General features: G+C 48.1%; 1 protein-coding gene across 1 annotated transcript in view; it reads right to left on the bottom strand.

The window, feature by feature from the left end:
- The window catches only part of LOC114031208 (zinc finger protein 420-like), a 42,806-nt gene that overhangs the window by 6,205 nt on the left and 22,326 nt on the right, over positions 1-14,275 (bottom strand). The window contains exon 6 of the mRNA XM_027846237.1: positions 9,791-9,801. Within this exon, the coding sequence (XP_027702038.1) occupies positions 9,791-9,801 (11 nt within the window). The remainder of the gene's footprint in view (positions 1-9,790; positions 9,802-14,275) is intronic.

Here is a 14,275-nt window from a genome sequence, read left to right as displayed (position 1 = left end):
GGAACAATGAGACTCCAGGAGTCTATAAGCATTTATTAAGCTCCCACCCTGTGCTAAGCATTGGGCCCGCAAAGACACAAATGGAATAGGCCCTGCCCTCAAGGAACTTACACTTGGTCAGAAGAGATTATCTGAGGGGCAGCTAGGTAGTGCTGCAGTAGATAGAGCAAGGACCCTGGAATCAGGAGGACGGAGTTCAAATTTGGCCTCAGACCCATGATACTTACTAGCTGTGTGACTGTAGGTGAGTCACTTAACCCAGATTGCCTCACAGGAAAAAAAAAAGATTACCTGTACACCCATACAGCTATATATGTGAAGTAGTAAAAGTTTGGTTGTGTGGGACGTCTGTTTCTAGGGAAGAAAAAAAAAAAGCAGTCACTAAGTTAAATTTACTTTGACAGTTCACTTATCTTCAGCTTAGGTCTGTGTAGATTTCTAAGAGGAATAATTGCTCAAGTTAAATCTGACTCATAGTTCTGAGACAGAAGCTGGTCATTTGAATGTGACAAGCTGAAGAATACTAGATTAATGTAAGACACAATCTGCGGCAGTGTTTTGAAAATGGAGGATTGGATAATTTGGGGTTAGCAATTAGGGAAGATAGATACTTAAATTATTGATGATTAAGGACAAATGTCATTTATTGATTATAAAGAGATGACAACCTGATTGTTACCTATAAGTCATTTGTTTTTGCTTTTTGGTGAGGTAATGGGGTTAAGTGACTTGTCCAAGGTCACACAGCTAGTAAGTGTCAAGTGTCTGAGGTCGGATTTGAACTCAGGTCTTCCTGACGCAAGGCTGGAGCTCTATCTACTGTGCCACCTAGCTGCCCACCCCCCTAAGTCATTTATAGAAAGGTCTCTGAGTCTGAACCTAGAGAGATGAGAGCGATAAAAGGACAGATTTCAGCTGACCTTACAGGGACAGAAACATTCACTTGCTTTTGGGCAGTAAGCCCAGTTGAGTAGAGGAAGAAACTGAAAGCAGAGAATCAGAGAAGTCACCTAGGGAATCAATGTTTGGCTAAAACATCACATCTAGTTAGTCAAGCACAATGAGGTTCAATTCAGCTCAGTGAAGGTAGCATCAGTTCAAAACAGAAGCTATGCTCATTGAGTAATTGTTATGGAAAGTTCCTGAGTTAGAGAACATCACAGGGTGTATGGAGGCTAGAAGCAGCCCTGTGTGGACCTCTGCTCTGTAGAGAGAGCCTAGCCAACTGGGTAGGGCAGAAGCAGCATGAGTCCTGGCCACGTGGATAGCAAGTAAGGAATGGGCTAGGTCCACTTAGCTATTCTGATGGACGCCCCCCCCCCCCACACTCCCCAGTTTTGTGACAACCATGAGAAGACCCGTTGATGCTATAAACTGGATATTTATAAGCAGCTAGGGATCCGAGGAAGGAGAGTAGTGGGCCAGAAAACCGGGAGAATTGGGAAGGTGTGAATTACTCTTATATACTTTCCTAACAGCTAGTCCTATCGCAGCCATGGAAGTTGTTTGGGCACACCTGGGCCCTACAGGGTTAACTCTGCTTCCAGATTGATGGAGCTGGGACTCACCTGTGGGCCCTTTGGGCAAAGAGAGTACAAAAGCAATGTTCAGGACTTGGGCAGGGAGCTCCTGAGACCCCCAGGGAACTTTCTGGAAGACTGCTTTTAACCTACTTGATGGTAGCTTTTATTCTCAAGACTGCTTTTACACAGGACTAATATTTTTATTAAATGGATTGCTTGTCTGAACTCTTGAGTTCTGAATAACCTCTAACATAAGATACTGAATAATGGCCTAGGAAACCACTGTAGTTACCCAGAGTTTTCCTTAATCATCCTTCATGGGCTTCTGATGTCCTACAGATACTGAAAGCACTGGTAGGAGAACGTGACAGGTTCATATGTGAACTGATGTATTTATTTTCCCTGCATTTGACTTAAATGAGTACTTTTGATTCTATTATTATTGCTTTCACCTTATTGTTAAGTAAAAGGTTATATTCAAGATAGAATATACCATCGCTGTTAGTGCCTAGGCTTGTCTAAATGGAAGCATACCAATGGTAGTTCAAGAGCCAAAGTGGGGAGGAAGTTGATCACTGAAGACCCCCTACTCTACTCCAATCGGTATCAATCCATTTGCTATGATTGTAAGTATGTTTGGCTCCAGCACTGTGCGGCTGCAGATGGTAAGATCACTAGCTGAAGGCCCTCTGCCCTGGTTTTTCCTTGTCATGGTAACCAAGTACCGTGTGGCAGAGGTGACTCAACTACATGAAAAGTCCCCTAAAATGATTTTTGTACCTCTGGACCATTTTCTCTTGTCCATCTTATGAACACCTTATGACCATCAACTCAGGGGAGATATTCCTTGTTGTACCCAACTCATGACCCTGCTGATACACTGTTTTGCTAATTTTAGCCTATATGTCAACCAATGGGATTGTTCTGTTTCTGGTATAGCTGTTCTTGAACATTTACATATCTAACCCTATAAAAATAGGGCCCTGGAAGGAGAGGACATCTCCGATGGTGAGGAAGATCTGACATCCACTTCAGCAGAAGGGACCAAGGACCCTTTAAGAAAGGGCCATTGGCTTAGAGCTCTGCCTCAATTTCTCTCATTGCAGGTTGGGTAAGTTTTATCCCCACAGTGGCAAGGAGAATGTATTCTCAGAAAGTGCTTCCTTAGAACCCTGGAAGAGTTTGAGTTCCCAGGTGTGCTGGTAGACCTCTGGAAACCCCAAGGTTTCCCAATGAGAGCAGGATGGAGTGAACAAGCCAAGCCAGAGATTAAGTAGGTGTCCAACACTCTACGTGAGAGATAGGAAGTCCTGCATTGTGGGTGGCCATCATTCCCCACCTCCCACCACACACACATACACTTAGACACAACATACAAAGCACACACAAAATAAATACAAGCGAATTTCAGGTGGCGGCACTCCAGGTATCAAGACTGAATCTAAACAGATTTGTTCTGTGAAGTTTGGATTCAAAGGGCCGCACTTGAGGATCTAGAGGGCGGTTCCCCACCCCTGAACTAGAGACTCTCCGAGGTGGAAGGCAGAAGAGATGTGAAGGGTGGGGATGGCTAGCCTATGAAAAGGCCCAGATGGAAGGCCTGCCATTTGTAGGGACTGGAAAGAGTGCAGGAAAGAGTCAGGTCTAATAAACCTAGAAAGTCGGTTGGAGTGAGGCAGTGAAAGGCCTTAAGAGCAAAGGAAAGAGTTTTATCGAACACAAAAGGGAGTGGCAGGGATAGACTTGTGCTTTGAGAATTGCCCTCGGGCAGCTGGATGAAGGGTGCACCGGCAGAGGGGAGACAGTTGAGGCAGCCCAAGAAGAATGCTCCTGTAATGGTCCGGGGGAGCCGTGAGGAGGCTGAACTTGAGAGTGTCCGTGTGAGTGGAAAGAAGCGGGTTGTGCAGGGAGAGGGAGGAGGCAGCGCACCTCAGTGAACGCAAGGACGGTGGTCCACTCAAAAGGAACTGGTCCGATTGGAGGAGGGGCGGAGTTAGGAGGGAGAAAACAAGTTTTCTCTGGAACACGCCTGACTGGAGATGCGTGAAGAACATGCAACTCCCAAGTCCTAGTGCTGCTCTTCTCTTGCTTACCTCGGCTCATCCCCCCACCTGCCTCCGCGTCTACTGCTCCTACGCCGCCGAAAGAAGCCCGGAGAAGCTTCACAACTGCCAATTCGCACACTGCAAGGTTGCGTCGCCCAACTTGGTCCTCATGCAGTCGACTAGCCAATCGACAATCCATTTAAGAACCTACGGTGTGCTGAGCAGGGCCCAAAAAGAGACCAAAACAGTCCCTGCCCTCAAGGAGCTTACAGTGTAATGGGGGGGACAGCAGTAAGCAAAGCAGGATAAATAGGAATACTTAGCAGCGGGAAGGCACTCAAATTAAGAGTGACTGAGAATGGCTTCCTGCAGAAGGTGGAATTTGGGTTGAGACTTGAATGAAACCAGGAAGTGGAGATGAGGGGGAGAGCACTCCGGGGGTGGAGGGCAGCCAGAGAAAGCACCCAGAGCCGAGAGCTGGAGCGCAATTCTTGTTCAATGAACAAGGAGGTCGATGTCACTAGACTGGAGAGTGTACCGAAGGGAATGAGGTGTAAGAAAACAGGAGAAGCTGTAGAGGACCAGGCTATAAATGATTCTGAATGCCGGAGAACTTTTCGTTTGATTCTGGAGCTGAGAGAGAACCCTTGGACTTTATCGAGAAGGGCAGTGCCACATCAGACCTGTGCTTCAGGAAAATCACTTTGGTGGCACGGTTGAGGATGACTGGAGTGGGGAGAGACTTGAGGCAGGCAGACCTCGCAGGAGGCATCGGCAGTAGTCCAGGCACGAGATGATGGTGGCCTGCACTGGAGTGGTGTCTGCGTCAGAGAAGGGGGTACATTCAAGAGACACTGCAAAGGTGACCTCAACAGACCTTGGGTGGGGGGTGGTAGTGAGAGATAGTGAAGAGTCCAGGATGACTCTTAGGTTGGAAGCCTGAAGGACTGGGAGGATGGTGTTGGCCTCAACAATAATAGGCAAAGTTGTGGGGAGGGGAGGGGAGGGCTTAGGGGAAAGAGAAGGAGTTCTGTTTTTGCCGTGTTGAGCAAAATGTCTATCAGACATCCAGTCTGAATTGTCTGAAAGGCATTTGGAGATGCAAGACTGGAGGTCAGCAGAGAGACTGGGGCAGGATAGGGAGACTTGAGAATTGTCAGCATAGAGATGATAGTAGCATAGACAGTTTAATATATCATTTATGTTACATATAATTAATTAAATATAATCAGCAAACAATATACTACAATACAGTACTTGTATGCCTCCCTAGTTATTCCTTATCTCATTCCCCGCCAAAAACTATTGCAAACCTTTTCTTTTTTTTTTTTGAAGCAATTGGGGTTAAGCAACTTGCCCAGAGTCACACGGCTAGTAAATGTCAAGTATCTGAGGCTAGATTTGAACCCAGGTCCTGTGCTCTATCCACTGTGCCACCTCGCTGCCCTGCAAACCTTCTCTCTTCTCCACCACACCTACCTCTTGTCCCCCTCTCTCAGATAAGTACCTTGCCACTTATTTTAATGGAAAAAAAAATGAAACCATATAATGTCTCAGGTGAGAGACCAGAGTTGGATATATAGGAGTGGGAATCATCAACACAGAGTTAATCATTGAACCTTTGGTGGGTGATGAGGTCACCAAGTAGATTGTGAAGAGACAGCAGAAGGAAGTCCAGGGCTTAGCTCGGGTGCACTCACCATTAGGACACGTAACTAGAAAAGGAGACTGCTAAGGAGCAGACAAGTAAGAGAAAAGCAAGAGAAAGCAGTCCCGAAACTCCAGAGGGAAGAGAAGAGCATCGAGGAGGAGTGAGTAGAGAATGAGGTCAATGAGAAGATCCAGGAAAGACCCTCCATCTGGGCAATTAAGGGAGAGCTGAAATTGAAGGCTGAGGTATGGAATGAGACTGGTTCCAGCACCCATCGATGCTCCCGGAGGTTACAGCAATGGCCTAGTCTGCCTCCATCCGGCACTTGGCTAATTAGAAAGGGGATCTCTCTAAAGCCTGTGTCTGGCCACATCACCCTCCTGTTTCCAGCAGCTCTGATTCCTGACCTCATCAAGCAACTGAAACTGTTGTCTCTAAAAGTTACCAGTGTTCTCTTTTCTGCCGTCACCCTTCTCAGCCTATCTGCTGCACTTGACACTGCTGACCACTCTTCTCTCTGAGTTTTCAGCACACGCCTCTCCTCTGGTTTGCCTCCTACCTGTCTAAATCCTCCTCAGTCTCCTTTGCTGGCTCATCATCCACATTATACCACCTAACTGTGGCTGTTCCCCAAGGATCTGTCTTGGGTCCCACTTTTATTCTCCCTCTCTAGGCAATCTCATAACAGCTCTCGTGGGAGGAATTCTCACCTCCTCGATCTACTTACATGTCAAGCCCCAGTCTCTCCTCTGAGCTCCAGTCAGCCCCACATCACACCCACAGTTCCAACAGGATGTCCCATAGGTACATTAAACTTAATATATCTGACACCAAACTCATCGTCTTTCTCCCTAAACCCCTCCCTCACCAAATCTCATCTGTGAAAAGTACAACCAACTCATCCCAGCATCTCGGGTCCGCCTTCTTAGCATCATCCTGGATGCTCCAGCGTCTGATCAGTTGTTTCTACCTTCACTCATATTGTTTGCGTCCAGCTCTCTCTTCCCCACTCCCAGCACCGCCCTGGGCACAAGTCCTCACCACCGCTTCTGGATTTTACTGCAGCCTTCTAATGGGTCTCCTGACCCACGTTCCTCCCAGTGCAGTCCACCCTCCCCACTGCTGCCAAAGTGATCTTTCTTAAATGAAGCTCTCACCACTCACAGTCCCACTCATCAACAGAAGGGGCTTCCTATATATAGTGCTGGACCTGAAGTCAGGAAGATTTCACTTCAAATCCAGCCTCCGACACTCACTTAGCTGTGTGATCCTGGGCAAGTCACTTAACCCCTGGGCCAGTGACCGATCATCACAGAGTTGTGAAGATCACCAGATTTTTGTGCAGGATTTCACAAGGCTTATGGTGGTACATAAAGGTTAGCTATTATTGTTACTATTATTTCCTCCAGGGAAATATAAGCACTACCCGGCCACACCTGCCTTTCCAGATTCACTGGGCATCACTCCTCCGTCCAAGCCGGCCTTTTCTGTGTTCCTCATGCACAAGATCCATCTCCCACCTCCCAGACTTTGCACTGGCTGCCCCCATGAATGCCGTCCCACCTCACCGCCACCTCTTAGATCCACTTCCCCCCAGTGCAGCCCTCCTTCCCTCCTGGATATATCCGTATTGAGGCGGTCTACACCACGCTACACTACACTACGTGGTGCCCGTGTCTCCTCTTAGAACATAAGCCCCCTGCGGGGAAGGGCTGCTCGCTGTCCCACGGTTACGAAGCGAAGGCAGGACCAACGTTCGGGGGTGGGCCAGCGCCCAGGCGGCAGGGCCCGCCCCAGCCCCAGCCCCGCCCGCGGATTGGCTCCAGAGCCGCGCCCCCGCCGGACCTGACCAATGGGCGCGTCCCTTCGCGTGCGGGGCGTGGCCCCCAGCCAGCCTCTTCCTCCAGGCCCAAGGCTCCAAAGCGAGCACTGATCCCTCCCACTCACCCGGCCCGGGGCGCGGGCCTGCCAGGCAGCGGCCGTGGACGGAGCTGAACCGAGGTGACAGGGAGCCCCTAGAGACCGAGGACACGAGGGCGGGGGAGAGCCGGAAATGACGTCAGGAGGGAGGCGAGAACCAGCCCCGGAAGGCGCCTGCGCACGAGCCCGGAGGCTGTGCCCGCCCACGTGACTTCCTCACGTCCGCGGGCGCCCCCTACTGCTCCGGTGGCCCAGCTCGCCCGCGCTCCTGCCCCACCCACGTGCCCAGGCCTCCCTCCCTCCCCCTCCCCCTCCCCCTCCCCCAAGCGGAGGGGTCTCAGGGGCGGCCCCTCCAGAGACCGAAGGAGAAGAGGCCTGCTCGGAAGCAGGCGGGGGAAGCGCCGGGTCCGGGCCAGGCCCCGCCCCCCTCGAGCACCCCCCAGGCCTTGCGGAGGGGCGCGGAGCAGCCTGGGGCCCCCGCCCCGCCCCCAGCCCCGCCCTGGCGCGCCCAGCCCGAGCAGGAGGAGAGGAGGCCGGGTCCTCGGGGGCGGGGAGAGCCAGGCCTGGGAGCCCCGCCCCGGGGGGGCGGGGGCGGGGCCACAGCGGCTTAGCCGACAAAGGCCGGGGAGCGTGGTACGGCGGCCCGGATGGGAAGGGGCGGAGCTTGGCGCTAATCCAGCCGGCGGCGCGGCCACGTGCGATCACGTGTTCACGCCGGTAGCTCCCTAAAGGGGGCTATCATGGTCGCGCCGGCACGGGCATGCCTGTGTCCTCGGACCTCACGGCGCCCGCACGCGAAGGGCTCTCGGCTCAGTTCTGTGCTGCCAGCTCTGCTGAGAGCTGCACAACTCGCATTCCTCCCCCGGGGGGTTGGCGCCCAGACCGCCCCCTTCCCCGGCTTCCCCGACGTCTCCACTTCGCTTCCATTCCCAAGCTTTTGCTGCTCGTACCTCCACTCGCTCTGGCATTTATTCATTATTTTTGTACTTCTTCCCCAGTTTTCGGCCGAGCATAAATCAATATGATGCTGCTGGTTTGTTTGCTTGTTTTTAATATCCCTGGGGAATTGCGTTGTGATAGTGACCAGATGACCATTCCGAACCTTGAGCGATGGCCTAGCCTAGGCTTTGACTACCAGAGCCCTGGGAAGCATCCCCACTGTGCCCCTTCATCCCTTAATGACCTCAGGCTTGTTACTCGATTTCTCTGGTTCTGTTTCCTCCCCTATAAAATGGAGAGTTTGAACCATCTAGATGCCATCAAAGTTCCCTTTCATTTCTAAAATCCATGGCCTACCGATTAGCTCAGTGACACGGTCTGCTCCGAGCGACTGCATAAGTTAATTAACCTCTCTGAACCTCACTTGTCTCTCCTGTAAACTGGGGATAGCAATACCTGAGGTAACTACCATTACAGGTTGGGGATGAGGCTTAAATGTGACTCCTGTCTATGTGCCAAGAGCAGGCTAGTTTTCTTCCTGGAAGAACGGGTGAAGTAGTTTGAGAAATACCTCTTCAAATTCAGTGATTTCCGATCCCCCGAAGTAGGATGGTAGAGGAAAACAAAGTATAAAACAGGCTTTGAGTGGCTGAACTGCAACTTTCTACCTTCCTGAAGTGTTTGGAATGTGAAGAATGCTCCATGCAAGGAGCGATGGAAATAAAAGAAAACATCTTCAGGCAGCTAAAAACAAATGAGGAGCTCTGGTGATGAGGGCTGGATGCTCTGAGAAGGAAGCATCTGTGCGTGCCCCAAGAAATGGGCCAGAGGAAGAGCAGAGTCCTGCAGACTGGCTCCCTGTTCAGGTGCACCAGAAGAGCTCTGTGTTAACTGGCCAATCACACTACGGTCATGTGATGTCGTCCTCCTGGGCATGGACCCAAAACATACTGGAGCATCTCTCAAGATCTGTCACACAGGTGACCCCCATCCACTTCAGGTGCCACAAGTATTACTGCCAGAAGGAACCTAGAGAACATTCACTGAGAGAAATTCCCAAGACTTGGGCAAAAAAGCAAAGATGACAGATAGCATTTTCCTCCCCATTATCCACTGAAGGCAAGGGATGCAGAGAAGTGATCTGGGGATCGAACAGCTGGCTAAAAAGGTGCTGTCTGAAAACAGAATTCAGATTTCTGGACCCTGGCTAAGAATAGAAGAATGACAGGTCCCTGGTCAGAGGCATGATAACACCTAAGGACAGCAGGACAACATGTTTGTACTTTCTTCAGGTGGTCTTCTCTGGTTGGTCCCTTGTGTCTTCCAGATGCAGCTAGGGTTATTTTCCTTCCCCTCTTGCTCCTCAAATGGTTAATGGTGAACGGTAAAAGAAGCATGTGATGAGGCACATCTACTCCCCTAAATGGCCCAACAGGGGAGTTCACAGGTCTTTAGTTTTTGGCTTCCTTTTGCCTTTCTATTTCCTTTTCTAAGCATAAAATAGAAACTAGAGTTCCTAAGAATGAACTTTCCCTGCCTAAGATATGGTGGTAGTTCCTGCAGTAGCAGATGGAAGAGGAAAGACATAATCAGAGAAGAGAGATCCTGAGAGCGGATCATTCCATCATTGGGGGTAACCCATGGGTAATAAATACCAAGTCCAAGAATACAGAACTAGCTGCTCAGCTCAGCACCTGAGAAGGCCAGCACACTAGGGCTTCAACTGAAATGAAGGGACTTCCACGTGTTCTCTTAGACCAGTCTACAAGGCAGCTGAGCCTGCCTGAGAATCGGGCATCAGAGATGTTGGGGGTTTTTTGTTTGTTTGTTTTTTGTTCTTTCAGTTCAATCCAGCTACTTGGAATTCCCACCCTAGCTGAGTCTTCCTGAACTATGTACCTGGGAGTCTACCCCTGTATCCAGCTATGAGAATGGCCATCATTTGTAGCCCTCCTGCCCCTGGAGAGGAAAATGGGCTGCCCCCTTATAGCCTGGCCCAGCTCTTGTGCAGCAAATCAGGGCACTGCTGGGCCAGCCAGGAACAAAAGTAGGGAAACCAAGGTACATCCTGGGTCAACTGGTCTCCCCCCACCCCCCAACACTGAAGGCACTAAAATTTACAGCCTGGAACTCACACCCCATTCTAAACCCAAACCTCTTAGAAGCCTCCCTCACTGTCACCAGTCAAGAAGGTGCTGAACAAGAATCAGCAGAGTAGAGTTACAGTCCAGAATGCTTTCTCTCACCTCTTCAGAGGCTATAATATTGTAGACCTCAACAGGGTCATACCTCTCCTGGACAGAAAAGTCAAGGTTCATAGACCTCTGGCTTGAGCACTCTACATTGGTGGAGAGTACTTGAAAGAACACCAGCCCTGGGGCCATGAGACTTGGGTTCAGGTCATAGCTGAGTCACTGACTCTGTGGTTTTCAGCATGTCCCTTCATTTCTCTGGTTCTTCTTTTTCCTTATCTGAAAAATAGGAATCTTAATTCCTGCTTCAAGGTACTTAACCTCTCTCAGCCTCAATTTCCTCATTTGTAAAATGAGAATAAGAATAGCACCTACTTCAGAGGGTTGCTGTGAGGATCAAATAAGATAACATATATAAAGAAAGTACTTGGAAAACCTTCAAGTGCTATATGAATACTAGTTGTTATTACCATGGTTGTTGTCACTGACCTCTGGTGGCTCTTAGGAGGACTAAATGAGATAACGGATATAAAATTGCTTTGTAAACTAAGCACAAATTTTTAAAATGTCAACGTCAGAATTTCCCAAGTTTGAGATTTCAGGCACTTGTTCCCTAGAGGGAGGTTTCCCTAATATTCTGCTTCTTGGCAAAAAAAGATGATTTTGCCTAGACCCTGTCAGCCCTCCCTGATATGACTATGAGTTGCTCAGATTATTCAGGTTTGAAGGGCATGGGATTGTTTTTTCACCAGCCCTCAAAGTCTTTTACCTGCTGAGGGAATTTGAGGCTTTTGTGTTTCCATATCTCATCCTGGGCTCCTGGGAATCCTTTGCATCTTATACATTTTCTAACAGAGGTAGTGGTGAAATAAAAGCTGTGCCATACCTGGAAAAAAAAAATAAAATAAAGCTGTATTTGGTTGACATACTCCAGATCTTGCTAAGAGGATTTTAAACTAAAAAGGATGGGAAATAAAGAAGACAATCTAAGTAAATCCAAGCTAGATGTGACAGTAGGTATAATGGAGGAAAGAAAAACAGCAATAAAGACACTCAGCAGTTCATGCACAATTCCAAGAAAGAAGGCAGTAGCAAAACCTTTGCAAAATGTCTGTACCCAGATAACCAAAGTTTATGCAACAAGAAAGATGAACTAGAAATCCAAATACAAGAAGGCAAATTAGAGTTCAAAGAGGCCACTAAGACTTGATGAAATGAAATGTGATACTTGGAAAAGTGTGAGCTTCAGTTAAAAGAAGGAGGCTCAGTAAAAGGGGAGGAGGCATGTATAAGAATGTACATACTCAAGTGAAGTAATTCAGGAACAAGAGACAGAAGCAAGGTGGGGAGAATCTGGATGAAGAGCACAGACCACTGGAAACACAAGGGATCTTAGCGGCCATCTAGTCCAACCCATACACAACAGGAATCCCACTAGCATGTCTAACAGATGGTCTTCTGGTCTCTGCTTCAAGCCTTTCAAAGAGGGGAAGCTCTCTGCCTCCTACAGTAACCAACTGGAGTATCAGAAAGCTCTTATCATTAGCAATGTTTTTCCTACTCATCTGCAACTGAGGCCAAATGGCTAGTTTGCCTCATCCCTCTTCTGCATAACACAGTAACCCTGTCCCCGGTGAGTCTTCAGAAGAGTGCGGAGGCACAGGAGGCTAGCCCGTGTGCTTCTTCCCTCTTCCCAAGCACACCAGGCACATAAAGCAAGTTTATGGAATAACGCTGATGAGCCGGAGAACATTTAGAAGAAAGCTACCGGAATGGCGGAGGGCCTTGAATTCATGCCATATGGTGACTGGTGGTTGAACTGGGATGTTTAGACAGCTAGATGGCACAGCGGATAGAGCACTGGGGCTGAAGTCAGGAAGACCTGAATTTGAGTCCTGCCTCAGACATTTACTAGCCATGCGACCCTCAGCAAGTCACTTAATCTGCCTGCTTGTTTCTTCAGTGGTGAAATACAGATAACAGCACCCACTTCATAGGGTTGTTGAGAGGATCAAATGAGATAATCAATGGCAAGGGCTTTGCAGATCTTAAAGCACTGTATAAAATGCAAGCTATTAAGAATCAATGCCTCGGGGAGACGAGGGAAGGAAGAAATGTTAGTGACCAAGCATCTAAAGGGCTGAGACGTGGCAAAGAAATTATGTGTTCTGTTTGTCCCCAAAGGAAAGAATTAAAGCAAAAGACTGAAACTGAAAAAAGCAAATTTTGGCTTGCTGTAAAAAAAAAAAGTTCCTAGAAGTTAGAACCATGTAAAAATGGAATGGGCTCCCTCAGAAGGGAGCAGAGTCACCCTGCCACTGGATTTATGCAAGCAAAGGCTGGAAGACCACCTGTCAGGTATACTGTAGTAGCTGTTTTTCATGAGTTGGTCTAAATGGCCGCTGCCATCCCTTTCGTGTCTGACATTCTGTGACAATAGTCCAGGATTGCTGGTGATAAATGAATCGATAAAGCTTTTACATGTCCATATGCCTAATGTACAAATAGAAATATTTGGCAGTCTCTGCCTTAACAGTGTTTACAATCTACTCAGAGGATATGCAGATAAGTAGATCTAGGATGTGAGTTGTGATGAGGAGGAGGGCACCAGAAACCAAGAAAGCCTCTGGAAAGGGGGCACAAGCCAAGCCTTGGAGACAGTCAGAGGTGAAAAAGGTGGATATGTTGGGTACAAGGGAGAAGCCTGTGAGAGGACATGACAGGAAAGCACTGTCACATATGGGAAATGGCACGTTGGCTAGCATGGCTAGAAATATGTATAGGTGAAATGAACTTTAAAAGGATGTGGAGAAATAGGAAGTATGATCCAGGAGAGGTTTCCTCTTCTGGAAATCACCAACTTCAACCTTCTCATGTTATACATGATGAAACTTGAGACCTGCTGAAACCATGACTTGTCAAAGGTCGCACAGTTAGATGGCAAAGTCATAATTAAAACTCAGGTCTTGTGACTCTGGGGTTGGCACCCTTTCTACTTCACCATAATGTCCCTCCAAGTAAAATTCTGAAAAACTTTGTTTAAAGAGTGGTTAGTAAACACCTAGAAAAGGAAGCAGTGAATATGAATAACTATCCTGGCTTCAAGAACAGGTCTTGCCAGGCTAACCTCACATTCCTTTTGGAAACGATAGCTTGATGGGTAGACTAAGGGGAAATTGCAGATAGAATTCACCTAGATTTTAGTAAAGCATGCTGTCATGGTGGGAAAGATGGAGTGACGTGGGGGGCTAGGTGGTCACACAAGTAGGTGGGTTTGGAACAGACTGAATGGTCAGGTCAAGAACAGTCATTAATTTAAATGTCGGCTTCAAAAGTTTCTGGAGGAGCAGCTCAGACATCTGGGCTCAATCTTGTGCTGTTTAACTATTTTAGCAATGCATTAGATAAAGTACAGACACATGATTATCAAACGTGCAAATGACAAGCTGGAAGGGATAGCCAACACACTGGACTACCAAATCTTGACTCCAAAAGATGTTTTTTTTTTCAGGCCATTGGAGTTAAGTGACTTGCCCAGGGTCACACAGCTAGTAAGTGTCTCCAAAAGATCTTGGTAGACTTCTTGTGCCAAATCTATAAAGATGAAGTTTAATGGGGATGAATGTAAGTTCTTATACTTGGTTTCAAAATGTCAACTTCACAAGTACAAGATGGGGGGAGGGGCATGGCTAGATGGGCATTGCTTTGAATAGAACTTTTAAGATCTGTAAGGACTGTAAGCTCAGTGTGGCAACAGATCTGGCAGCTAAAAATGCTAAAATCTCTTAGATTAAGAGAAACAGAACTCTAAGGCATGGGGATGTAATAGTCCTGTTGTCCCCTGTCCTGATCAGACCAGTCTAGAGCAGTCTGTAGTGTTCAATTCTGGGTACTACGTCTTTGAAAGGACATTAATAAGCTCAGGAGCCTCCAGACAAGGGCTGTGAGCATATAGCATAATGATTGGCTGAAAGAACTGTGGATGTTCAGGACAGAAGAATTGGG

This window comes from Vombatus ursinus, unplaced genomic scaffold (assembly GCF_900497805.2).
Source record: "Vombatus ursinus unplaced genomic scaffold, bare-nosed wombat genome assembly UNPS02015098.1, whole genome shotgun sequence".
NCBI classification, from domain to species: Eukaryota; Metazoa; Chordata; class Mammalia; order Diprotodontia; family Vombatidae; genus Vombatus; species Vombatus ursinus.
This window is presented reverse-complemented; position numbering and strand designations above follow the sequence as displayed.